The sequence below is a fragment of the Electrophorus electricus genome, chromosome 4 (assembly GCF_041902795.1).
Source record: "Electrophorus electricus isolate QZ-2024a chromosome 4, ASM4190279v1, whole genome shotgun sequence".
NCBI classification, from domain to species: Eukaryota; Metazoa; Chordata; class Actinopteri; order Gymnotiformes; family Gymnotidae; genus Electrophorus; species Electrophorus electricus.
Window position 1 is genome coordinate 13,308,835 of NC_137500.1, and position 25,011 is coordinate 13,333,845.

Genomic DNA, 25,011 nt, shown 5'->3' on the forward strand with positions numbered 1-25,011 from the left:
CTACACACAGTGACTGAACCCCTCTCTCTTCATTTTAATCTTCATAGAAATGATTTGGCTAGTCATTTCTAATGTGTTTATTTACTATTATATTGGCTGCAATTTAGTTTGAAATGGTCAGGGCTTTGGCCAAGCTTGTAATTTAGTCCTCTCTTTAATGCAGACTTTTTGTGCTGCTGTTTGGCATGCCACCAATAACCTCAACTTATTGAATATCTCAAAAGATGTATTTACAAAGACATAATGTTCATGCAATAGATGCCCATTGTGTAAGTGCAGTTAGAGGCCTATTAAGCATCTAATAATTTGACTGATTTCTACTACACTGTAGAAACAACCTGGTTTACCATCAAATCATAATGCAGCTTCTAAATATTCAACATCCACACTGAAGAGCCTGCCATTCCTCACCTCACTGTGTTATGGAAGCCTTGGGTCAAAGTTGGATGTAGTGTTTTTAGTTGTTGCTGCATAACTATTTTGCTCTTATGGTTCTGTGCTTTGTTTGGGTCAAATTGGAATACAATCTATAGCCTCTCCATTACTCAGTCATCAGAATAAACAGAATGATGTGTGTATTAATAGAGGCTTTAATAGAGGTGTTTGTAGTGTCGTTTGGGTGCATTTATTCATTAATGTATTTGATGTAGTGCTATAAAAAAAAAAAAGGATGTCATTAGGAAATTATTTAATGAATACAATAAAATTGCATAATTGCCTTTGTGCCTACGTCAGACGTACTACAGGAGGATGCTATACAATTACATTTCTGGCATTTGGCAGAAGCTCTTATCCAGAGCAATGTACAAAAATGCTGTAGATATAGAATGTATATCTATAGATGTAGAGTGAGGAAACGCTACAGAGATCGAGATCAGGCCTTTCAGTCTATATTATGCAAATATGTGAGTCAAAACATTACTCTGTAGCCTTGACTGAAAAAGTAGAAAATGTCCTGCGGTTCCATGCTTTGACAGTCAGTGCATGATTTAGAAAGGTTTCAGGTTTATTGTAATATTCAGGAAAAATAAAGTACATTATAACACCAAGCCAGGTAAAGCAACAGCCTAGTTAACTGAACCAAAAGGAGGTTAGGGTTAAAATCCAAGTAAAGTAAGCTTGTCTTTGTTTAATGAGTCTTTTTGCTTTGGCAGTCGTATGTAGTTTTGCTGCAACTAGATTAAAAAGGAGCAGGCTTTTTCATGCCCACTTGAGCTCAACTCTGAGCCTGCCCTAGAGCAATTACAGTTGTCAGTTGAGGAATCCTGCTTCGTCCCTCCACCGGTGTGGAGCAGCACCTCCTGGCTCATTCCTGGCACGACCCACTGGCTGCCATGCCCTTGACCTCTTTGACACAGCACTGTCCTGCTTCTCTCTACTGCACTCTTTTTTTTTTTTTTTTCTTTCTCTCTCTCTCTCTCTCTTTCTCTCTCTCTCTGTCTCCTTCTCTTCAAACTGTTATTAGTAATTCAGTATTTTGCCCTTGGTTTTCTAACTGCATCTTCTGACAATATTGCAAGGGAGTTTTCAAAGTTTCTAAGTGCCACTTAGCTCATAGGCTAATAATATCCCTAAAGTAATTGTCCCATGGCCTACATGTATTGTATTTGTAGTGTGGTGATGAAACATATGGCCCATAAATAGCCTTCTTATGTACTGAGCTGTGTTCTACGCTTTAAGAGCCGGTTAGCAGAAAATGGTGCGCCAGAAATTCAGGACAAGTGAGTAGATGGCATGTAGCTCTGAACTCGCCTTTAAACCTGTTCAGAGTCATGCAACCCATAAAAGGCATCACTCTAAAGTTTCAGTGCCTGTGGCTAAATAGATGTGAAATGGCTCTGAAAGTTTTTGAACATCTGTTGCCTATTTGTATAGCTCAGGGCTTGTATTTTTTCATTTTTCGAGTCTCACTTTCAAGCTCTACACTTCAGAACCCAGAATGAACCACTGCTACACCACAAAGCTTGACACATTGTGCATTGAACTTGAAAAGAAATCAATCACAAGTTAGCCACAATAACCCAGATACAGTGGCAATCTCTTTTCCTGCTTCTTTCCGTGCTGGGTTGTATGAGGACTCTGGCCTACAGTCCTAGCCTGGACACCTTTTTTCCCCCTGATTTTCCTTTTGCTCTGATTTCTATTAGGGCTACATAATATTTATTGTTAGTTTATCAACATCGCATTAAACACACTGCACACTGGTATGGCAGAAGGCTGTAATGTAATGAACCTTGTACCACCATTTCTTTTTGAGTGCAGTGAGCATTATTATATCCATTCTCAGGCAGAGCAGATGAGCGTGAATTACAGCATTAATGTGATCTGATAAGCTTAAATAACTTTGGTAAAAATAATACAGGCCAATCTTTCAATCAGTCATCACACCAATGGGTTTTCCACTGTGTGCTTAATATACCACAAAGCCTATTGTCATTCCAATATACAGTGATATAATCCCAGGGTAATTTTTTTTTTCTCCAGGCCATGCAGCCCTCATTTGCATGATCAGCCAAACCTTGGGACTTACCGTTGTACAGTGTGATAAACGCCACTGTAATCTATGACCTTCCAGCCCAGATATGGTGAGGGGTGGACATGGGAGTGGCTGGATGCGTCACCTGGTCCTAGTGGCTGAGGAAGAGGAGCTGTGTGCTGGATGTTCTTTCTCGGCTGATGGCTTAGGGTGGCACCCATACCTATAGGTAGTAAACATCACACTGACGAGGGACACAGGAGAGACAGTGAGGGAACCGCAACGGGTCGAGTTTCTTCCGGAGAACCCAATCCATGTTGCACCCGCATCCGTTATCTCCTCCTTTTCTGTTTACTTTGTATTTATCTCAGGGTGAGTGTGCGTTGAGTCTGGGAGGCCATAGTGAAACGGAATCCATTGTGCAGTGTAACCCAAGCTTTGGCTATTTTTGTCGTCGTCCGTATCATTTTGAGTACTTTTGTCTCAGATTCCCTCCAGCTTCTCGCGGCTGGTCTGTGAGAGGGGGAAAACGGCATTGTCCTGGACAGCCAGTCCCGGGGAGAAGAACAGACATGCAACAGACCCAAATATCTCTTCTAGACGTCAGAGTAGCGCACGTGTACGATTCCAGAGCTAGGATGCTGAATTTACTTTTTTTATGCTTTTGCGATCTCTAAAAATAAGGTATTTATTATTGGCCTGTTATTGTTGAACGGCACCTGACATATTTGCTAGGTTTGTTTTTCAGATGCAGACATGAGTATGTACAGATGTTGGACTTTGCAATAAACTGCTATCATGACAATCACATGGAAGCATGAAATACTCGCAATGACCACGTCAAAATGGAAAACAAAGCTCAAGAACGAGGCATAATAAAGCTGAATATGCTTTTCCAAGTAACAACATTGGAAACAAAATTGTTGGTAACTTGATTTTGAAAAAATGCTAGCCGCTTACTGCTGATTTTGTTTAATGTATATTTATCAGTGTTCAGTTTGTGACACGAATTACATAGAAACATTTAATGATGGCTGTACTGATTGTCAGTTAACATAGTCATAGTTTTCATGCAGTTTACATGGGCTTTGGCAAGCCAGCTCAGTTTGTTAAAAAAAAAATTTTTACTTTCTAGTAGTAGTTTCTTAAAAGGAATACTGTTAAAAACCTAAATGTCAGAATGAAAAAAATCAAAAGAAAAACTGGTTTCATATGACCCTAATTTCCCAGTCCTAACTTTGTTTGAGTGTTTGTCCACACGTGCATGAGTGTGGGTGTTTGTGCGTGCGTGTGTGCCTACACTCATTCAGGCTCACATTGCCTTGTGGCATGTTTCCCAGGTAACCATGAACTTTTATGTGCTAGTTGTCAGATGCCTCTTTGTGGTTTCAGCTCTTCATCAACTCTGCTGCACCTGGTTTGGGATTGTTTATGCTGATTTTTATATTGATGGTTGTCCTATCACCACTTCATTGTCTCTGCCTTTCACACCTTCAGCCAACTTCTAATAGTCTTACTTGAATTACCCCCAGTTGCACAGGCTGTAATGCCTTGAATTACCCCCAGTTGCACAGGCTGTGACACTTGCCTAATCATCACCAGCTTATTGTGTCCATCTGGTCTTGTGTGCGTATTTGGGAGTGACTCTGTGCCCTACTTTTGCAGCAGCATCTGTTGAAATCCAGTGGAATGTTGGTGAAGGTGGTCAAGGACATACAGAAAACAGGTTTTAGTTTGGTGGCAGTTATATTCACTGATGAGCTATAGTTTAGCAACCCATGGAGCTTTCACCGTCCACGCCATGAAAGCCGGGCATTGACATTCCTGAGTGGCTTCTGTTAAGACTGGCATAGTCAGTGAGTCTAGAGGAACACTGCGTTTCTCCTCACAGTTTTGTTGTTTGATGTCATTGTTTAGTGTGTTTTGTAGCAGGAGATGGAGGCACTGAAGAGGGTATGGTGGACTATAAAAGGGGGCATTGGAGCAATGAATCCCTGGCCATCTGTCCTAGAGCCCTGGTAGGGATACCGGCACAAAGCCTATGGTAATGTGGTCACACCTTCCGGGCCTCTGATTGACTTTTCACTCTGCTGGGACTTCGCTGGTCTGAAGGAGGGCTGGGATGGCGTGTCAGGTCAGCTGGTCCAGTGTAGCGCATCTCTTTTAGATGGGAATGATCTTGGGTCTGGGTGATGGAGAAAATATAATCCCATAACCTTTCATAATGATTGTGCTTGTGGTGAGGAGTAGTGCAGAAGCCTGTGTGGTGATCTAAGATCAGGCATGTAATTGTTAAGAAAATATTTTTAACTCGCCAACCTCAAAGTATTTCACTTCATGTAATCTAAGAGGTCTGCCTACTAATTTTGTCTGTGAATGTCTCGAATGGACGAATTATAATCAGTACAGGTAAAGCTTTGTGACAGACTTTTAACCATGAACTTTTAGTTGAAAGTGGCAGACCTGAGGAGTAAATGTGTCAGTTCTCAGCATTTATTCTCTTAGAGAATGTACCTGAAGCAGGATATATTTCTATCATGATCTTTTTAGATGTCTTGGTAATATTTAAACGTCTACCTTATTTGTGTCAGACAGGGGCATTAGCTGATGTCATGGACCAGTTTCAGAACACTTGGTTATAAGTCCATGCATCCCCTGCTTCATATGAAACCAGCTATATAAATGGATGTACCTTTCATGTAATTGTACAGTTCTGGTTAATTTTGGCTGAGTTTATACAAGGGATGGCACCAACCCGATACCACATATCGGAATTGAGTCGATGACAGCAAAATGCTCAGTCAGATAATGGGGGAGAATTAAAAAAAAAAAAAGTTAAGAAAGTGATCAGACACCATCATAAATCCTGAAAATAGTACACCAGTGCTTTGCAGCAGCAGATTGCACATGATAACAGCTGAGCTAGCTTGAGCACAATTTATACACGGCTGTAGTGTTTTCTAGAATAGAAAACTGTAGTTTTCTTCACATTAACGATTATTGTGTTCAAATACAAATATTCATGCACTCACACACACATGGTGATTTGCATTGCTATCCTGTGGTTTTGATGACTCAGTCTGGGGGGAACAGGTTAGCTGTCTTCCAGTAAGAACTTTTAATTGAGACAATATAGCATCTTGGGACTGTTTACCACCATGGCTCCGTGACCATGGATAACTTATGTATTAGTTCTTTCTTTAAAAAACGAACATTGTTTCTAGTGAAGTAAAGGACGTTCAGGGTGGGAGAAGGAGAAAGCGCAGCAGAAACCTGACAGAAACTGAGTTGGAAAGGAGAAATAATTGAACTAGTAAAGCACTCCCCTCCAAATTCATGAAGTTAATTACTCTGTGGCATTAGTATTCAAACCACATGAAAGGTTTGAAGAGATGCTGAGTTTGCCATTAGCCTGTTGAGTTTTAAGGTGGACTGGGAAATTTGAATAAGAAGGTGATGACTAAGCTAAGTTTTAACTTTACTTTTATTTTTTTCTGGCTATAAAGAATGGCCGTCTTGTAATCATCGTCAGATTACATTTCTGTTGGTTTTAAGACGATGTCAAATTAAGAGGGTAATACAGTTAGCCCCTCTTTGTCTGCTTAGTGACTGGTGTGAATGGGTTGTGTAGCAGGTAGAGCAGCAATTTACTGCTGAAATTCACAAAGAATTAAAAGGTCTGTATTAAGTTGATGTGGAATTACACTTGCATTCAGTAGTGTCTTTATTTATTTATTTGTCAAACTATCGTGTAAATGTCAGGAATCGGTGAATGAGGCAGCCGCACCGAGCAGAGAAACAGACAGGATATGTATGTGCCAGGGGTAAGTACTGTACAGCTGGGGAATCAGGCAGGAGATGACGGTAATTATCGTCTCACCTAAGGGAGATGCTGTATTGCAGTGGAAGGATAAAATGCTTTCATGTTGGGGGGGTTTTTTTTTTGTGTGTGTGGTGATTTTTTTTGTAAATAATTTACAGTTATCTGTCCTATCCATGTTGTATGTAAAAATATGCATTTTTAATACATCTCACACAAAGTTTTACCTCCCCAAAACTGTACCACAGCTCCACAGCCATTTTGAAATGGAAAAAATTGGATCAATATCTATATTGGCAATATGTAAGTGCAAAATTTTGATATTGGATCAGTGCAGAAAAACGGGTATCATGCATATCTTTATTTTGTATTGATATAGCCTGTTTTTGTCTTGTTCTTAGCTTTTTTACAGCACTGCTAAAATCTGTTTGCCTAAACGAGAGAGAGAGAGAGAGAGAGAGACACAGACTGTTGAATATGACGACAAACTTATTTATGAGTATCATTTTCTTTATTCAGGTTGCTTGGATAAGGTGTGAGCTTGTGTGCATACATGACTGACTGTACGTGTGTACTAGTGGCTGATTGGTTAATCAGGTAGCTGATTTAATGCAGTTTTGATATCAACACTAGCGCTTCTCTAAATATATGCAATGGCATTGGAATTGGACATTGATAAACCCATACTGGTCGACCCATAGTATGTGCGTGGTGACATGGCCTAGCAGTAGACACTGTCACTAGCAGAGTAACTGCTTACATAACCTTTGCTCATCTTTACAGCTGTATGTATGTGCGTGTGCGTGCGTGTGCGTGCGTGTGCGTGCGTGTGCGTGCGTGCGTGTGCGTGCGTGTGCGTGCGTGTGTGTGCGTGTGTGTGCGTGCGTGCGTGTGCGTGCGTGTGAAACATCCAGGGGCTCCTTCTTATTATTACATTTAATGAGTGATGGCCTGTTTTATTTAGGGATGACACTTTTTCAATTGATCCTTCCATTTGATACCACCACCAGTCAAGAGCAAAGAGAAAAGGATGCCTGAGTGGCTAGTGTGAATGCCACCACAGTGTAAAAACTGTCCTGTGGTTGAAAACCCCTGTTCTATAAGTGGGTGTGCAGTGGGACTGCCAGCCAGACATGCATGTTCTATCCTATAACCTTACATAATTTTATAGACTATAACTTCATAGATTATAATATTATAGATTAAAACGTTCTGGAAGTGAAGTTTCCCTTCAGTTCTTTCTGCTCTACTCACTTTTTGTTTTGTTTTTCATGGCTTTTTTTTTTGGGCTGTTTTGATTTGATTTTCTCTGAAGAAACTAGTTTAAATAACAGCTTGTTGTGTACTATGTGAAAATTGATTTTCAGTCCCCAGAAATTGACCAAGTTTTGTAATGGCTCATCAGGTCTAGGCTATAAATATATCACCATTATATAATTAAGAGTAATTTGTTTTGGGAGGTGATGTTTGACAGCCATTGTTTCCATGATCGATCTCTCTCTTTCTCTCTCTCTTTCTCTCTCTCTCTCTTTCTATCTATCTGTCTATCTCTCCATCTACACGCAGATGTTTGCGGCGGAACTTCTAGTAGAGACAGTGGTGATATTTTTTTTATGGCCATAGAGAATGTGAGCCTGTGGGCGTGCGCAGGAGCGTGCAAGCGAAGGACGCTGAACTCTGCTGGAGATGTTTCAGAGGGCTAATGGGACCAACAGCCCTCACAGGGGGATTCATACAAGGCAGACGCACGCACTCGCTACACATGATGTTTCTTCCCATTGGAAATATCACTGTGTATTTGCAGAGCATATTTGCACTCTTAAGAAAGAAGAAACGGTTGTGTCTTTCAGAATCAACTTCACGAAAAACTTTAATGGCCTGAAAAAAAATGTAACCGTAATTGCCCCATTTGTCATTTGTGTAACATTTTATAATGTGTATTTCACTTGTGTGGTGTAACAGATAAATAGAGACTGGCTGTAGTAGTTAATTTAACTTGGTTATAGTTGTCCTAAATATTTTTAGTAGTAATCATTTTTTCTGGACGTGGAGCCAACTCGTTTTTAAAGCTGTTGTATTCTATGAGCAAGAGGGTCAAAGAACTGTGTGTGTGTGTGTGTGTGTGTGTGTGTGTGTGTGTGTGTGTGTGTGTGTGTGTGTGTGTGTGTGTGTGTGTGTGTGTGTGTGTGTGTGTGTGTGTGTGTGTGTGTGTGTGTGTGTGTGTGTGTGTGTGTGTCCGAACTTGTTTAGTCATGTCGACTTTGTCCTTTGAGCAACGTCCAACTCATCAGGTAACCTGTGGCCTCAGATAAGGCTATGTGTTCATCCAGGCTTCTTTTAAACACACTAACTTCACACTGATCTGGTTTTCGATCATATTACGTATGATTTTAACTTGTACTGCTTGTATCATTTTGGCAAGGATCTGAAATCAGTAAGCCGATTTGTTTTATCTATATTGCACTCGTTTGCAGGAGATCTGGAATGAACTACTGCTTTCATGTAGTCTGGCCCTGTTTAGGTCAGATAATGCCAGGACACCACCGCAGCAGATGCAGCACACCAATATGGCTCCATAAAAAGCATGTAGCGACGCTAGACACATTCGTTTGCGTGGTAGTGGTGTAGCTATTGCCTGAATGTGAATGTAATTGTGGCACTTTAAGCAGAACGTTATCAAGCCTCATGTTTTATTCCTGTGGCTTGTACCTCTAGAACAGCTTGCTTTCAAAGGCCAGTGGAAGGGAGCCAGTTTCTCAGAATGCACACATGGAGGATTGATTGTTTTGAGAAAACGCACACACCTTAAATTTATTCTACTGCAGCAGATCCTTATGAATACTAAGTGCATCTGATTACTCTGAGTTATATGATGAACTGTATGATGAATTGTGGTGAGCACATTCTTGAGACAAATCCACCCTTGTCTAACTGTGGTTCATGTGTTATGTAAGGCTGCCTGTGACCGTGGACAAAGGCGGCCCAGAAGGCATTGGGTTTTTTAACTTTGGCCTTTATTAGCGCTCTTTATCCTGCATAGGTCCTGAAGCAAGAACACATCAGTTCTGAACAGTGCCACACGTTATGACATTAGCGATACACAACTAGCAAATGATGTTGCTAATTTGTTGAAGGACTCCATTAATGACAAGGGCAGTTGGAAGGGCTGATTAAGACATCATGAACTTTGTAATCTCTTTTTTAAAAAATCTGGCTTCAAGTGAGTTCAGCAAGTGCTTCATTGCTGTACAGCGAGTAGTGATGCGTACACGCACACGCAGACACACAGTCAGACAGATCATCTAATTACAGTCTACAGTCCATCATCCAATGACTATTTACCATAACACTTTTCACCTTTAATAGTACACGTGGCTTACTTGTATGTACTTTAGTCCTGAGTAGCCATGACTCATGAATAGTCTGTTTTGGCTACCACTCTAGCAAAGCCCTCATTGTCTCATTGTCAGTTGGCATTGTGTAGCCACCACTGAGAAAAGGCTGAAATAGTGCTAAGAAAACAATGGGTGGGTGGGTGGGTGTGTGGCTGTCTACCAGTCTCCGTTGACGTTACTGTCTGATGTAGCTTTATTCTGGACAGCCGTGCACGTTTTGTGAATGTTCCCAAATGCAGCACACAGTTTGTGTGAAGGCGGCAGTGACGACTCCGTTAAGCTCCCGTCCCGAAGCCTAAATCATTCCCATGTAGATTCATTCTCCATTCTCTGCGTCCCACACTAACCTGCCTCTCTCCCCAGCTGAAGCTCACCGTGCTGGCCGCACCATCGCTCCCATCCACACACAGGCCTGCCTCGATACGTGGGCTCATTTGGTTTTGCTTGCTTCTCCATCTTTGTTTGATTTACCATCCTCATTGTCTGTCCTTGTTTGTGCCCACACCACCTCAGCTTTGTACCAGCGGCTTGAGGCAGACCGCCAGGGCAGGGACCCAGAGAGCGTCGCCGCAGGTAAACCCCACCATAGCCCCTACTGCCTGTCCCCACTGTCCGGACGCTCCAGCCTCTCTCTGCTTCCCCAGTACACCCTCTTTTTCTCCTGGGTTTGCCTCTGTAGAGCCATACAACAGAAATGTGGGTCATTCTCCTCTGAGCTTGTGATGGCTACTCTTTCTCTTTTTTTTTTCCTTTTTTTTTTTTTCTTTCTCCTCTCTCTTTCTCTCTCGCACACACGTTCACACGTGGGGTTATGACTTGCTGTGTAATAAAAGACCCCCCCCCCCGCCCGCCACGTCACAGAGCTGTCACATGATCAGAGTCAGCCAGCGCCATCACACCTCTCCACCAGCGCTGTGCTGCTTTCCCTCTCAGCCTGTCAGCCCCGTCGCTGGCCAGATCCGCGCCTCCTCGCCCGCGGTAGCCTCGTTCTAAACCTGGCATCCAGGCCCTGTTGCTCCTTCTCTCTCTCTCACTGCTCCCTCTCTCTCTCTTTTGTTGGGTTTCCTGTGCTAATCCTCTTCATCCTGCACCTGTATTCATGGCTTTGTGTCTGTTTCTGTGTACCAAAGACATGTCCTTCCACAGCATATAACAATGAGCTGTTACATCTGAGACTGACTGAGAGCAAGTGGATGAATGACAATGAATGAATACTCTATCTATCTATCTATCTATCTATCTATCTATCTATCTATCTATCTATCTATCTATCTATCTATCTATCTATCTATCTATCTATCTATCTATCTATCTATCTAGATATAAATATAAATAAAACACACACCCTCTGTCTACCATGTGTATGGGTAATGTTAGTGTATATGTAATGTACAGAGGGAAAAGTTCCAGGGGGAATGCAAGACTTCTTCCCACTGGAAGCTACTACGTCATGATTTTGGCAAACATAGAAAATAATAATTTGTCATGAAACAAAATCATATGTATACTGTTATGAAATAATGTCTTTGTTTGTAAAGTGATATCCCCTAATCCTGCCCCTAAAGATGGCTTCGCTCCGGTTGGTTATGCATCACAACTTTACAGTTTCATTCAGTAGCCCATTAATTAATGGATTACGAACAAGTAGAACTTCCCACTCATAAAATAAAAGTTAATTGGCTCATGATGGGTAGATGGGGACAGCTTGCTGGAAACTGGTATGTCAGCACTTACAGTAGGTGTGTGTGCATGTCTGCAGTGGGTCTCAGTGTATGGTTTAAGAAGCATATCCCTGGAGTCATTCATTGTTTCTGGGTCACCTATACTCCTTAGCAAGGTTACCTGATTCTATTCCCCTCTGCATGTGCTCGCTCTCTCTCCCTGTCTCTCATATTCCCTCCGACTCTCGTACCCTCTCTCTGCCTTTCTTCCCCTCTCGTGCTCTGTATTTTGTTATATATGTACTGTGCCCTGTAAACAGTGTATACCCATCCAAAGTACTCAACAAATAGGTAATACTTCAGCCAAATTTATCTTGTTTAAACTCACTGTCCTGGCAAGGCTTCATACAGGCTTCATACAGAGATTGTACTGCTATCATACAGGATCTCAGCCAGAATTTTTATTCTCCTTCTAAACAAAGCCTCAAGTAAGATTCCTTACAATTGGTATCTGAGACATGCAAAAATGTCATTTTCTTTAATGCTTTTATGGTACAGGGACGCACATTCTCGTTCACAATGTTAATGCGTCTCTTTAGTCCACATGTATTTACTTTAGTGAATGGCCAAGTAAACTGAACATAAAGTTCAAAGGTGCAGAACGTGGTGTCTTCCTCTGCTCCGCTCCACTGTTTCCTGTCATCTCTTCCTCCAGGTGAGAACTTCGACCAGAGTCCTCTAAAAAGGACCTTTAAGTCCAAAGTGCTGGCCCATTATCCAGAGAACATCGACTGGAGCCCTTTTGACCAGGATGCTGTTAACATGGTAGGTGAGCTGCGCCCTTCACAACAAGCGTCTTGCGCCTTCTAACGGCATGACCAGTAGACAGCTGTCCAGGAGCTTCCTATTATTCACAGCTGGCACAATAGCAGGTGGCATGTTACCCAACACAGAACCTGATGGAGACTTCAGATGCATGTGGTTTTGGTTGTATCAGTGATGGTTTAGGTGACATTTATAGATTTTCTGTGGCAAGAGCTTCAATGTAGGAGGTATTTATCTGCTAGTCATTTGGTGTGGATCAGCAAGCAGTAGTTTTGTGAGGGTGATTTTCCTTGACCATGGCTTCATGGTAGTCAGCTCCGCCTCGGCTCTTTAAACAACAGGAAGTGTCTGTGAAATGACAGGGTGGCACTGATTTCCCTGAGCTGCAGTAAATGTTATTCTTTGTGTCACCGTGACCCATTCCTGTATACCAAGTTCCAAATTAGCTGTGTGTGTGTGTGTGTGTATGTGGGTGTGTATGTTGAGGTCTAGGGTGTCCTTTATTGAGCACACTACTAATGTAGGAAATGTACTTGTGCCAAAATGTGCTCAAAAGAAAACCCCTTTACTACAGTTTACTTTTGACTGGAATGAAAGTTCCCATGGGTCCTGGGACACATGGAGAGTGTAAACCAGTAGGGTGGAGGATGGGTATCTGACATGGCCAGAGGAGCAAACGTGCAGGGTTCTGAGTCCTGTTCATGTAGGATTCAGTTTTAGAACATGGCACTTCCACAGGCCACCAGGCCAGACTTAATGCTCTCCTGGCCACGGTGTTGTCCCAGACAGCTCTGGTCAGAGATGCCTTTCTATAGGGTTAACAGAGGGCAAGTAAAATTTATCTCTGGCCTGTGGGCAGGACTTTTTTTTTTCCTGATAAATCGCTCCCGGGATGTGTTTGGTCCTGGGAGTGTTGGATACAGCTGACCAGCTGCATTAATCATGGCAGAGGTTTGTCTTGATTTGGCTTGACATGCACATTGGGTCTCTCTCTCTCTCTCTCTCTCTCTCTCTCGCTAATACACCCACACACAGACTAACATACACAAAGAATCGTGGAGTGGAGGAGTAGTGTTACTTCTCTGGGTGTTCGGAGGTAACAGGACTCTCTGGCTATCTTTGCCAATGCCAGAAGGTCATTTTTTCCATAAGCCATGCAAACAGATGCTCGCTGCTGCTGAGGGGGCCATTTAATTATTCAGCCTCGCTGTCTGCTTGTGTCAGCATGGAAAGAGCCCATTGTGCATGTTCTCTGCTGAAAAAGAACACCTGAGCTGGGCCTCTTCTCGCTGGTGATGTCATCACGTGTTTTCCAGAGAATCGAGTGAATGTAAAGTGCAGTGTGTGCTTCATCATTCTCTTCTGAGTCCCTTCGATGCACTGTGCATGTCCCCCTGTTGGACCTGAAAATGGTGGTGGTATTAAAAGCTTGCACTCTCTCTGTTTGTTTTCTTTCTCTCTCTCTCTCTCTCTCTCTCTCTCTCTCTCTCTCTCTCTCTCTCTCTCTCAACACATCGGAATAAAGGCTATTCCTCTGTCTGCTAGGTCAATGTGCTCCTACTACCTGTGTGTCTCATGGCTAGGTCAGAGAGTATCCATCCTCCCATAATGCACCTGGAGTCTTTATTCCCAGCCTCAGTCCCTTACACGTGACCTACTTCCTCTGCTTTTTCTCTCTTCTTCACACTAATTTTCATGAAATGGCCTCATAACTATTATACTGTAAACCATCTGTAAAAATATATGTGAACTGTAAAATCTTTATTAAGTGGCTGGTGCACACAGGGGGGAAAAAACAAAAAAACAAAATTCACAATCTCTGTCCCTTTGTCCCTGGCTCCCTCTCCAGCTGTGCATGCCCAAAGGCCTGTCGTTCCGCACGCAGAGGGACGACCGCGCTCCCCACTTCCACTCCTTCCTCATCACGCGCGAGGACGGCTCCCGCACATATGGCTTCGTCCACACCTTCTACGAAGAGGTGACCAGCCCCCAGATCTGCTCCGCCATGCAGACCCTGCTCCAGATGCACCACGCGGAGCACACCTCCTGCGCGTCGTCCTCGGCCTCCTCCTCCTCCTCCAGCATGGACTCACTGGCCAGCAGCTTGGACGAGCCAGAGTCTCCTTCTTCCACCTCCTCCTCCTCCCAGGCAGGGGGCCGGGGTGGCTGCGGCTGCGCGTCCTCGTCCTACGACGCCGAGCACGACACGCTGTACGTGTCCAAGGCACTGTGTCTGCTCACGTCCATGCCCTTCATGCATGCCTGCCGGCGCTTCCTGGCGCAGCTGCACTGCGCCGTCACAGCTCTGCAGCCACCGCCGCTGCCCCTGGAGAGCTACATCTACAACGTGCTGTACGAGGTGCCCCTGCCCCCGCCCGGCCGCTCCCTCAAGTTCCACGGCGTGTATGAGCCCATCGTGTGCCAGCGGCCCGGCCCCGCCGAACTGCCGCTTGCCGACTACCCGCTGGGCGAGACCTTCTGCCTGCTGGGTGTGGAGAACCTGGTGCAGCTCTTCACCTGCGTCCTGCTCGAGATGCAGGTCCTGCTCTACTCTCAGGGTGAGGGGGGAAAAAAAGAAAAGATGTTATTATTTTGTTTGTTTTTTACAATATAAAACCAAGCTCGATGATGAATTGAATTCCTGCCAAAAGGAACTAGTCTCTACTTCCACGTCAAGTGTTTACTGATCAGTAAAGCTGATTGAGGGGGGAAGCCAGATTGGGGGGGGTTTAACCAGCATTCCCTGGGCACCGCCGCGATGGCCTGCCCTAATGGGGCCTCATGGAGAGTGTAAGTCGATGGTGGTGATCTCTTCATTGCTAATCTGAATCAGCACGTGTCTGTACCTCCACTGGCCCCTGGCATGCTGAGCCCCTTCCTCTGATCAGGGTGGGTGAAACCCTGCTGGAGACGGCGCACCACCCTTCACCTTCACCCCGCCTCCCCAGTGCCTTTGATGTGGAGTGGGGACGAAGTGCTTAGAGGAGACGCGCTAATGAATATTCCATTCCTACGCGGTGTTTCTTTAGCTCAGGGCTAGCTGATGCTAATGAGGTCCTTTAGGACTGGTTTCAAAGGCCTGTGCTGGATATTTACAGATGACTGGATTATAGCAGATGTCTACTGCATAACATGATTTTGTAGTGCAGGAAAGATTTATGGGTGAACGTTAAATTAGCATCACTTAATCATAAATATTTACTCAGTTCAGGCATTTGACATATTTCTGTGTGGGTTGTTGTTGACGTTACACATATTGTTTTACAAATATGGTCTCTCTCTCTCTCTCTACGTGTGTGTGTGTGTGTGTGTGTGTGTGTGTGTGTGTGTGTGTGTGTGTGTGTGTGTGTGTGTGTGTGTGTGTGTGTGTGTGTGTGTGTGCGTGCGTGCGTGCGTGCGTGCGTGCGTGCGTGCGTGCGTGCGTGCGTGCGTGCGTGCGTGCGTGCGTGCGTGCGTGCGTGTGCGTGTGCGTGTGCGTGTGCGTGTGCGTGTGCGTGTGTGTGTACACAGACTACCAGAGGCTGATGGTGGTGGCAGAGGGCATCACCACACTGCTCTTCCCCTTCCAGTGGCAACATGTCTACGTGCCCATCCTGCCTGCCTCTCTGCTGCACTTCCTGGATGCCCCTGTGCCCTACCTCATGGGCCTGCGGTCCAAAGAGGGCACGGATCGCTCCAAACTGGAGCTGCCTCAAGAGGTGACGCACACAGCAGGGGTAGTAAACGGACGGTCCGTTCAGGCGTGGTGCTAGCGCTGAGAGTGCCCTGCTGAGTCTGCATGGCAGTCCTGCCATTCCACCGTACTCCCTAATTGCTTTGTTGCATTACTCTGCATTATGTGGAAGTTAATTATTCATCCGTGAGGATCCCGGGAGAGTTCTCCTGCTTTCTGCTCTCTAAATCCTGTTCTGTATGCTCTATCGCTTTTAGTGAGTGTGGGACAGTTAGAGTGATGGTGAGAGAATGAAACCTCTGTCCATGAATATTTGTTCTCAGAAACCTGATGTCTTCATGTCAGTGACTATAAGGTTGTACCGTCCAAGTACTTTAGAAGCACAACCAGCACAACACATATTAGCAGAGATCATGTGCTAGGGGAGAACACATGCATATATTGAAGGTGAAGGCTTTGCATCACTGCCTTACCAATTTCAAAATCCTGTCACGCGCCTGTGACTGCATGATAAATATGATGTTAAAAACCTCTGATGAGAGGTGTTGCCTTGTTTTCCATTTAATCTACTCATCATACAAAACAGCGCCCACACAGCTCATGTGCAGGCCGTGCTCACTAGCGCAAAGGACTGGAGGTGTGGCTAGTGCTGCTGTTCTGTTTGAGTGATTTATTTATACAACAGGAATATCTCACACACACACACACACACACACACACACACACACACACACACACACACACACACACACACACACCTGAGTGCATGTGCCGGTGTGGGGCAGGATAATCTGTATTTTTGGGTGAACTGTATGTGCAGACCTTCCCCAGGGAAGACCAGTGTATTTTTTTTTTTCTTTTTTCCCCCCACTAGTTCTGTAACAGAATCACTTCCCACCCTTAACTCAGCTCGCTTCTATTTACATCACTCTGTATTCATTACCCATTTATTGCATAGAGTTATAGCATGGCTCTGTTTATTATAGACCTACTTTAGGCTGATGGACAGATATGAAGGATTGCAGGGATGTGTGTGTGTGTGTGTGTGTGTGTCTGTCTGTCTGGGAGTGTGTTTTTGGGAGTGTACATTTGCATATGTTGCTGATGCTGCTGCTGATTTTTTATTATTATTATTATTATTATTATTATTATTACGATTACGATACCTGAAAGGCCCATCTTCCTGCTTGTCTCACCATGGTTGGCACATTCCAGGTCATGGTTGTTTTATACTTTGTCTTCCCAGGGTATTAAGATTCATCTTGAGCTTTAAATCCCCCATTCATCTCACTCATCTTGCTCTTTAATAATAAAATATGCGACTAGTGGTGTTTTAATTTCTTTTTACATGATATTACCCTGTGATCCCCCAGAGCAGTTAATACTTGCCTAACAGTTCCCTAATAAAATTGTGCTACTGCCATTTTTTACTATCATTTGCTAATTAGCTGAATAACAAAGGAAAGCAGTCAACTGTCAAATACAAATTATAAAGTAAACAATGTTGATAAAATGTTCTAAATTAATTTATACATTATTACATTAGAAATTAATGTATATGTTGTTATACATGAATTTATACGTCATTGCATTATAAATGAACTTGAGTTTGATGGCTCTCCCGTCTTTCCAGGCGAACCTTTGCTTCGTGGACATCGACAACCACTGCATCGATCTGCCCGAGGACTTCCCGCAGTTCCCCAACAAGGCTGAATTCATCCAGGAGCTCAGTGAGGTGCTGCTGCACTATGGCCTGACTCCAGAGCAGGGCCTCACCTCGCCTCCACCCTCCGCGACCCAGCCCCGCGGGCTGGGCTCGCAGCTGCAGCAGGTCTCCCTCAGAGAGCTGGAGGAGGACGGGCGCAACGGGAACCTGCCCGCTGACGCCTCTGACGTGCTGGAGCTCCTGCAGGGCAACGCCACCCTGGAGCGCCTCCAGGCCCTGGCCAGGCGCACGGGGGTGAAAGTGGCCGGCCTGGAGGCGCTGGTGGCCGGGCAGCAGACGCCGGGGCAGGAGGGCGTGGCCGGGAAGAGCGGCGTGGAGGAAGAGGAGCTGAGGAACACCAAGCTGAACGTGCAGCTGCGGGAGGTGTTCGCCGCCCGCTTCGCCACCATGTTCGCCGACTACGAGGCGTTCGTGATCCAGAACTCTCCCGACCTGGAGTCGTGGCTCACGAACCGCGAACAGATGCACAACTTTGACAAGGTGACTGATTTTGCATGTAGGAGGGAATCAGTCACACCCACATGACACGGGAGATTTTGGGACATGCTGGGTTGTGTCTCCTTCAAAGTATAGAACATGATTCCTCTTGGTGTGTTTGTGTAATGCTATTCCCCATCACCTCTTCCCTCTCCTCCCCTACACTACTCCTCCCCTCTATGTCGCTCTTTCCAGGCCTCCTTCCTGTCCGACCAGCCAGAGCCGTACTTGCCTTTCCTGTCTCGCTTCATCGAGACCCAAATGTTCGCCACGTTCATCGACAACAAGATCATGTCCCAGTGGGAAGAGAAGGAGCCGCTCCTGCGCGTGTTTGACGGGCGGCTGCAGAAGGCCCGCCTCTACAACGTGCGTGCACCCAGACTGCGCTCCTCCGTCTACCAGAGATGCACCTTCCTCAAAGAGTCCAGTGAGCGTCTCCCTATTCATTCCATATTAAGAACTCCATGTGTCTAGGGAATGCCGTGCTTGGTGGTAGATGCTTGGTGTCCTAAGGGTGCGGTGTGTTGGCTCGTTGCATTTTACTCAAGTTAAATTTAAGTACTTCTGGTTAGCAACTGGTCACCTGACCAGCGGTTGTGGTCTGTCACGGCATTATGTTAAAAAGGCATCAGTTTGGATAACAATGCTGTAAAACTAAGAGGATTAAACAGCAGATGAGCACGTGTGGGGCACTGCTGCTGTGTGCTGGTGTTCATTAAGGCTGACGGATAGCTAGCCAGGCAGGGCTCACTACAGTGCAGTGCTCTGAGCTCCGGGGTTGACCACGCTGCTGTGCATATGTGTGCCTAATTTGAGTTTCCTCTTGTTAGACTTGTTTAGCCTTTCATACTCCTATGACATCAAATCCTATGTTAGCTTTGTGTTCCTTGAGAAGAATCTGTTATTTTCTCACTTTTTTAGATGTATAAAGCAGCATCAGTGTGAGTACTGTGTGGCTGATGAAGCCGTTCTGTGTTGTCAAGCAGCAGAAATAGCTGAAGCCCAGTTCCAACAGTTCCCAGAAATGTAAATGAGTTTATTTATTTATTTATTTATTTATTTATTTATTTAATTATTTTTACAATTTTTGTCATGTTTGGAAATGCAATTGAAATGAAAAATCCCACCGCTTTTCATTAAGAGGATTACAAAGGGCAACGAACGAGGAAGTCTGAAAGATTCGTGATGGGGGAGGCTGAAGGGAGGAGGTTGAAAGACAGACAGAATAGCTCCCAGTGTCTTTAAATGAGTCATACAAATGAAGCTCTTTGAAAGGCTGCCAAATGCTTCACAGAGGAGACTGCCACTGTGGTGTGTCATCAGCGCGTGTGCGTGTTAAGCATTTCTCAGTTTGAAGGGCACTACTGTATGATGTTGAGCTGATGCTTGAACCCATTTTTGGACAGTTAAACTAAATTGTTTCGTCTTTTGCCGGCCCTAGATCCATGTCTCCCACTACGCAATGCGTTCAGTAGATCATTGGTAAAATCTATGAAACTTCAACTCCATTTTAATATAGACTATATTGTGGTGTAAAGCTGTAAAGGTCCCAGGAGGCATGCACTATACAATATTGACCAAACAAATAAGTGTAAAAAATCTGCAGAAATGCTTAAATAACATGGAAATCAGCTAATGCAAAAACTATAAAAGCAATTCATTACTCATTTTGGTAGGTTTGTTGAAATGACAACATGGTGATGAAGACAAATCAATTCAGGCCTTCCTGCTGCTTTTAGCCTATTATATCTCTGTTCAACAGAAGGCGAGAAAAAGTTCCACATCGTATGAAATCTATCATGATGGGTTACCATTTCATATATAGAAATCCCTTTTTAAAAATAAGAGGCTTTCTTGAAATCAGAGCCAAAGTTTGTCTTTCTGGCTGTGATGCCTTGGAAATATTGAAGCCAGTGTATAATATTTCTATTGGTATCCAAATGAATTTGAAAGGGAACCACATTTGAAGTGGCTCTCGTTGAAATATTGACATGGCTGTGCTTGAGGTCTGTGGCAGGCCTCGGTCAAGCTCATCTCCCCACCTCTCCTCTGCCCTCCAGCTCAGGCCACAGAACAGCGCTTCACCAAGATCGACCACACGGCCATCCACCCCCACCTCCTTGACATGAAGATCGGCCAGGGTCGGTACCAGCAGGGCTTCTTCCCCACGCTGCAGGCGGACGTGCTGACCTCCGGGCCCCCCAACCACAAGTGAGCGCTCCCACCCCCATGCCGATCAGCGGAGAGAGGTGAGAGGGAGCGAGGCAAGCTCCCTGCTGACACGCAGGACTCGGCTCCGTCCCCTCTCCCAGCTCACCTGCACGCATTCACCTGCTTCCCTGCCGCACAGAGTAATGGCGACGTGATGATTAGCAGACAGGTGGAATAAGTCGGGCTAGGTCATTATGTTGATTACACGAATGATGATGATGACAATGAGCTTCCTGCTCTGTAAGATTCTTCTATCACGTGCCCGTTTCCCTGAATATACCAGTATTTATCTTCCGCAATGAAGAAACTGAACACAAGTGCAGCTTTCCTGAAAGTTAAAGAAGTATTTTAAGTATTATGAGTGCATGACTGAAGTAATCATTTGGACTTGATATGTAAAATGACTTGACTCGTATATGGTATAGACTAACTACCTTCCGATGAAGACTGATATTCCACACGTTAAATTCTCTGTCCTGTAAATGTAATGTGCCGGTGGCAGGGGCGTCCCGGGCCAGCGGCCATTTGAGTGCCCTCTTGTGGATGAACTCTTAACGCAGCTCCTGTCGCAGCAGGTGGACTAACCGCACGTGCGCAGCCCCGCGCAGGAAGGGGCCCAGGCAGCAGGTGGATCACCTGCCGCTGGACAACGACCCCAGAGAGGTATAGGCCTCGTCTCCTCCTTTCCCTCGCCCTTTTTGCCCCACACTCGGCCACACCCCTCTATGGCTTTTGTGCCACCTTGCCTTAGCCTGGATCCTCTGACATTTCTCTTTTTTGTCTTAAGTCTTTCATATTTTCTTTCCCTTTCCCGCTGCTTCATTCTGGCTGATCTACTGAGCAACTGTACTGTGTGTGGAAGCTAAATAACCTGTAAGCGTAATTTTATTAGAAGTCATTTAATCACTAATGGCCATTTATCATACACTGCCTCAGCCACTGGATTTCTGTCATGTGCGTTCTGCAGCTGAATTCATTGCCAGTTACTGGGGTATTTTTTTTTTGCCAACAAAGTCTGTGTCTGTCTGTGTCTCTGTGTGTGTGTGTGTGTGTGTGTGTGTTTGTGTGTGTGTGTGAAATTGTAAACCCATTATTGAAATGATCAAATCCTTTTTTTAAAAATCTGGTCAGCTGTGTGCAGTTTCCTATTTTTTTTAATTTCCTTTTAGTTGTGTATTTTCCCCTCTAACTGTCTTGCATATATTGTTTTTTATTTATATGTATGCTATCGCTTCTCCTTTTCTTTGTGCTCTCTCGCCGCCTTTTCTTTTTCTTGTCTTTTGTTTGTGGCGTCTGTCATTTGAATGCTGTGGGGTGTGGGCTGTACCACTCCACAGCAGGTGGAGGGGTGTTTGGTCGTGCACAACTCTATGGCTTTCTGGGAGTGGGACAAGTCACCACCCCCTCCTGTTAAACCTCCCAAAAAGTCCTTCTCGGCCTGCTGTCTGGTATGTTGAGGCCTACCATTGTGTGACCAACTAAACCCTGTTTCGACTTGCCTAGCTGCTTAACCAGCACATCCAACCTACCCTAAACACAGTGTTGAAGCCAAACCAGCCATGATGACTCCAAACACCCTGTTTTTCTGTAATGGTCCCAAAACAGTGCTGCCATAGCTTGGAGCAGAACTGCGTGCACAGTAAACCCACCCGTAACCCAATATATCGTCAACTTCAACTATTCCTACTGTTCTACTTCTGCAGCAGCAGTCTGAATACCATTAGAACCCTTAAAACCCAATTTACAAAATTACCATTAAGATGATACACAACGTGTTTATCACATATCATTTACAATAATCTGGGGTGTGTGTGTGTGTTTGTGTGTGTGTGTGTACACGTGCGCATTGTGCATATGGGTTTGTGACTAACATGCACGTCTGTGTAGAAATGCATGCAGGAGGCACGCAGTCTGGGGAAGAACACGAGGCACCCCAAGTTGTCTGACCTCTCACCCGCAGTCATCGCCCAGACCAACTGCAAGTTTGTGGAGGGCTTGCTAAAGGAGTGCAGGATGAAGGTGTGTATATCCCATGGCCTTAACCAAATATGAGAGAGAGAGAGAGAGACACACACACACACACACACACACACACACACACACACACACACACACACACACGCAATTACCTTCCCTTTAATTTCTTTAACTTAGTCATTGCTATTCATTAAGAGCAGCAAGTAGTGCGAAATCAATGAAAGTTAACGTTAGCACCATTCAGCACTTCAGTGCACAGCTGTTCTGTGTGACAAAGCTTATGAGTGTGTGCGCATGTCTGTGCTCATGTGGTGTGTGTGTGTGTGCTGCGTGGCCATGCGTGCAGACAAAGCGCATGCTGGTGGACAAGATGGGCGGTGAGGCGGTGGAGCTGGGCCACGGTGAGGCCACCATTACTGGCCTGGAGGAGAACACGCTCATCGCCAGCATGTGCGACCTGCTGGAGAGGATCTGGAGTCACGGCCTGCAGATCAAACAGGTGGGCTTGTGTACGCGGATACACACCCTCTCAAATCAAATGCAAATGCTTGGCTCACAGATAATAGGGCTGAACTTGTTGTCTATTGGATCACTGCACATGAGCAGTTATGTTTGACAGGCTGCATGAGAGTCTGTGGTTGGACAGAATACTTGTAGCACACTAATTACTCGGCATGTGATGAGTGCACACACATAGCACAGAAATAAAGAACTGTAAAACATCCAGATACTCACATTTGCACATTGGGAGTTGCACCAAGTATGGTATGTGTTTGTAGGGCAAGTCTGCATTGTGGTCCCACTTAATGCACTACCAGGCCAGAGAGGAGAAGCTGGAGCAACAGGCTGGTTCTCCAGGTACTGCCATACGTTTTGATTTACACACACATGCACACGCATACACACCGTTTTTTATGCATACACGACGAACGTGCTGTGTGAATCACCATGGCTGGCTGTGCTCCTCCCTCTCCAGTGTCTAACGGACAGGAGCGACGGAAGTCGGAGCCGTCTCTCGGCCTGCCTGCGCTGCGTGTCTCTCTCGTGCAGGACATGAGGTGAGGGGACACCTGGCTGGGATTACAAGTGCCACTCGCTACGCTGCTACATCCGGCCAGCACTCACCCATTCACCTGCACTGAGCCCTGCTCCTGATTAGCCGTGCGGTGCTCTGCACTGTGGCGAACAGAGACTTGAAGGGAGCGTGCAATCACATGCTTCCGCTCGCACTCTGCATCTTGTCATTATTGTTGAGATACTAAGTAGAATTAGCACAAAGCAGCACAAAGCATCTAGAGGCACACGCTGCCACAGAGTGAGCGGAAAGTCTTCCCAGGCTAATTCTCAAGGAAGATCGTGCTGTTAAATTGGTTGGATGCTGACTGAGTTTATAACCTTAAACTGGGAGGTGAAACTAGGTGTGGTGCTTCTTTTATTGTCTGGTTTCAAAAGTGGCTTTGCATTTAAGATATGCTGTATTTATTTTCTCCAATCCCTGATGAAATGTGTTGGGTTGAAATTAATTTCAGAGTTCTCCAGTCATCGAGTATTGCTGGTTTTACTTTCATTGCACTTTTAAATTGGACAGTGGCAGAAACCTTTACACAAAATTGTTGATTACTCATTAAGGGAGTGTTAAAAAAAACATGAGTTTAACTATGTAACTATAATTCTTTTAATTCTAACTTAAATTTTAACTACATTTACCTACCCTCAGTCTAAGTAATATATGGGCGAAAAAACATGTTTCTGGCCCTTGATAAGTGATGTACATGCGTTGTATGTATTAGCCTGGATTAAACTGTGGACACATAGTTTTATAGTTAACCTGGCCTTTATGACTTGTTGAAATTTGTGACTGGTCTTTTCTGACCGGCGAACCCTAAATGTCAAACCATATGTTCAGCACTTTGAAAAATGTGTTAATTCTGCGGTCAGACGACGCAGCCCCTCACCCACAGACTGAACACTTGTCACACCCTCTTGCGCAGACACATCCAGCACATGGGAGAGATCATGACAGACGTGGGCCGAGCACGAGCCTGGATCCGCTTGTCTCTGGAAAAGAAGCTGCTCTCCCAGCACCTCAGACAGCTGCTGGCCAACACGGCCTTAACCAAGTACGAGACGCGCGTGCGCACACAGACGGGCGTAGACTCGCACGCATACATGCACACCTGTGCACGCAGCCAAAGCCAGTCATAGAGTGTGCCTTTGTTTGCATAAGTGAGCCCTTGCAGCAAAAAAAAAAAAAACATTATCAGCCATTTCCTCTTTTTGTGTAATCATCAGTTTAGTTTTTGACTTTGTACAACCTTTAAATAAAAAATTTAAATATGTTTTATTTATACATAGTCCTTACATCACGTGGGTATTTAGTAATAATAACTTGCAATAAAGCTTTATATTATTGCTTTTATTTAGTAGAAGGCAGTATAATATTATATGGATATGTAGTATTGTTGTTGTTGTTGTTGTTGTTGTTGTTGTTGTTGTTATTGTTATTATAATTAATAATAGTAATAATAATAATAATAATAATATTTAGTAGAATGCAGTAGAACAGTATATGGATATGTGTGGTTTTTGGTTGTAAGGGCAATTGAGTTGTGTTATAAAGGTCTGATATGCCCACAGGAAGTTGTATAAGCGGTATGCCTTCCTACGGTGTGAAGAGGAGAAAGAACAGTTTCTCTTCCATCTGCTAAGTCTTAATGCTGTGGACTATTTCTGCTTTACCAGTGTCTTCACCACCATCAGTGAGTGCACA

At 44.7% G+C, this 25,011-nt stretch overlaps 1 protein-coding gene across 13 annotated transcripts in view; it reads left to right on the plus strand.

Moving 5' to 3' along the window:
- The window catches only part of dennd5b (DENN/MADD domain containing 5B), a 35,379-nt gene that overhangs the window by 2,447 nt on the left and 7,921 nt on the right, over positions 1-25,011 (plus strand). For 3 of the 13 annotated variants that reach the window (XM_081712477.1, XM_035522198.2, XM_081712474.1), the window contains exons 2-16: positions 10,205-10,264; positions 12,068-12,177; positions 14,027-14,735; positions 15,688-15,875; positions 17,484-18,056; positions 18,249-18,480; positions 20,114-20,264; positions 20,837-20,927; positions 21,602-21,712; positions 22,152-22,283; positions 22,588-22,740; positions 23,021-23,099; positions 23,218-23,299; positions 24,233-24,361; positions 24,879-25,000. In XM_081712477.1, the coding sequence (XP_081568603.1) occupies positions 10,205-10,264; positions 12,068-12,177; positions 14,027-14,735; positions 15,688-15,875; positions 17,484-18,056; positions 18,249-18,480; positions 20,114-20,264; positions 20,837-20,927; positions 21,602-21,712; positions 22,152-22,283; positions 22,588-22,740; positions 23,021-23,099; positions 23,218-23,299; positions 24,233-24,361; positions 24,879-25,000 (2,922 nt within the window). The remainder of the gene's footprint in view (positions 1-10,204; positions 10,265-12,067; positions 12,178-14,026; positions 14,736-15,687; positions 15,876-17,483; positions 18,057-18,248; positions 18,481-20,113; positions 20,265-20,836; positions 20,928-21,601; positions 21,713-22,151; positions 22,284-22,587; positions 22,741-23,020; positions 23,100-23,217; positions 23,300-24,232; positions 24,362-24,878; positions 25,001-25,011) is intronic. The other 10 variants (XM_035522174.2, XM_035522183.2, XM_035522176.2 and 7 more) reach the window with 7 other exon arrangements.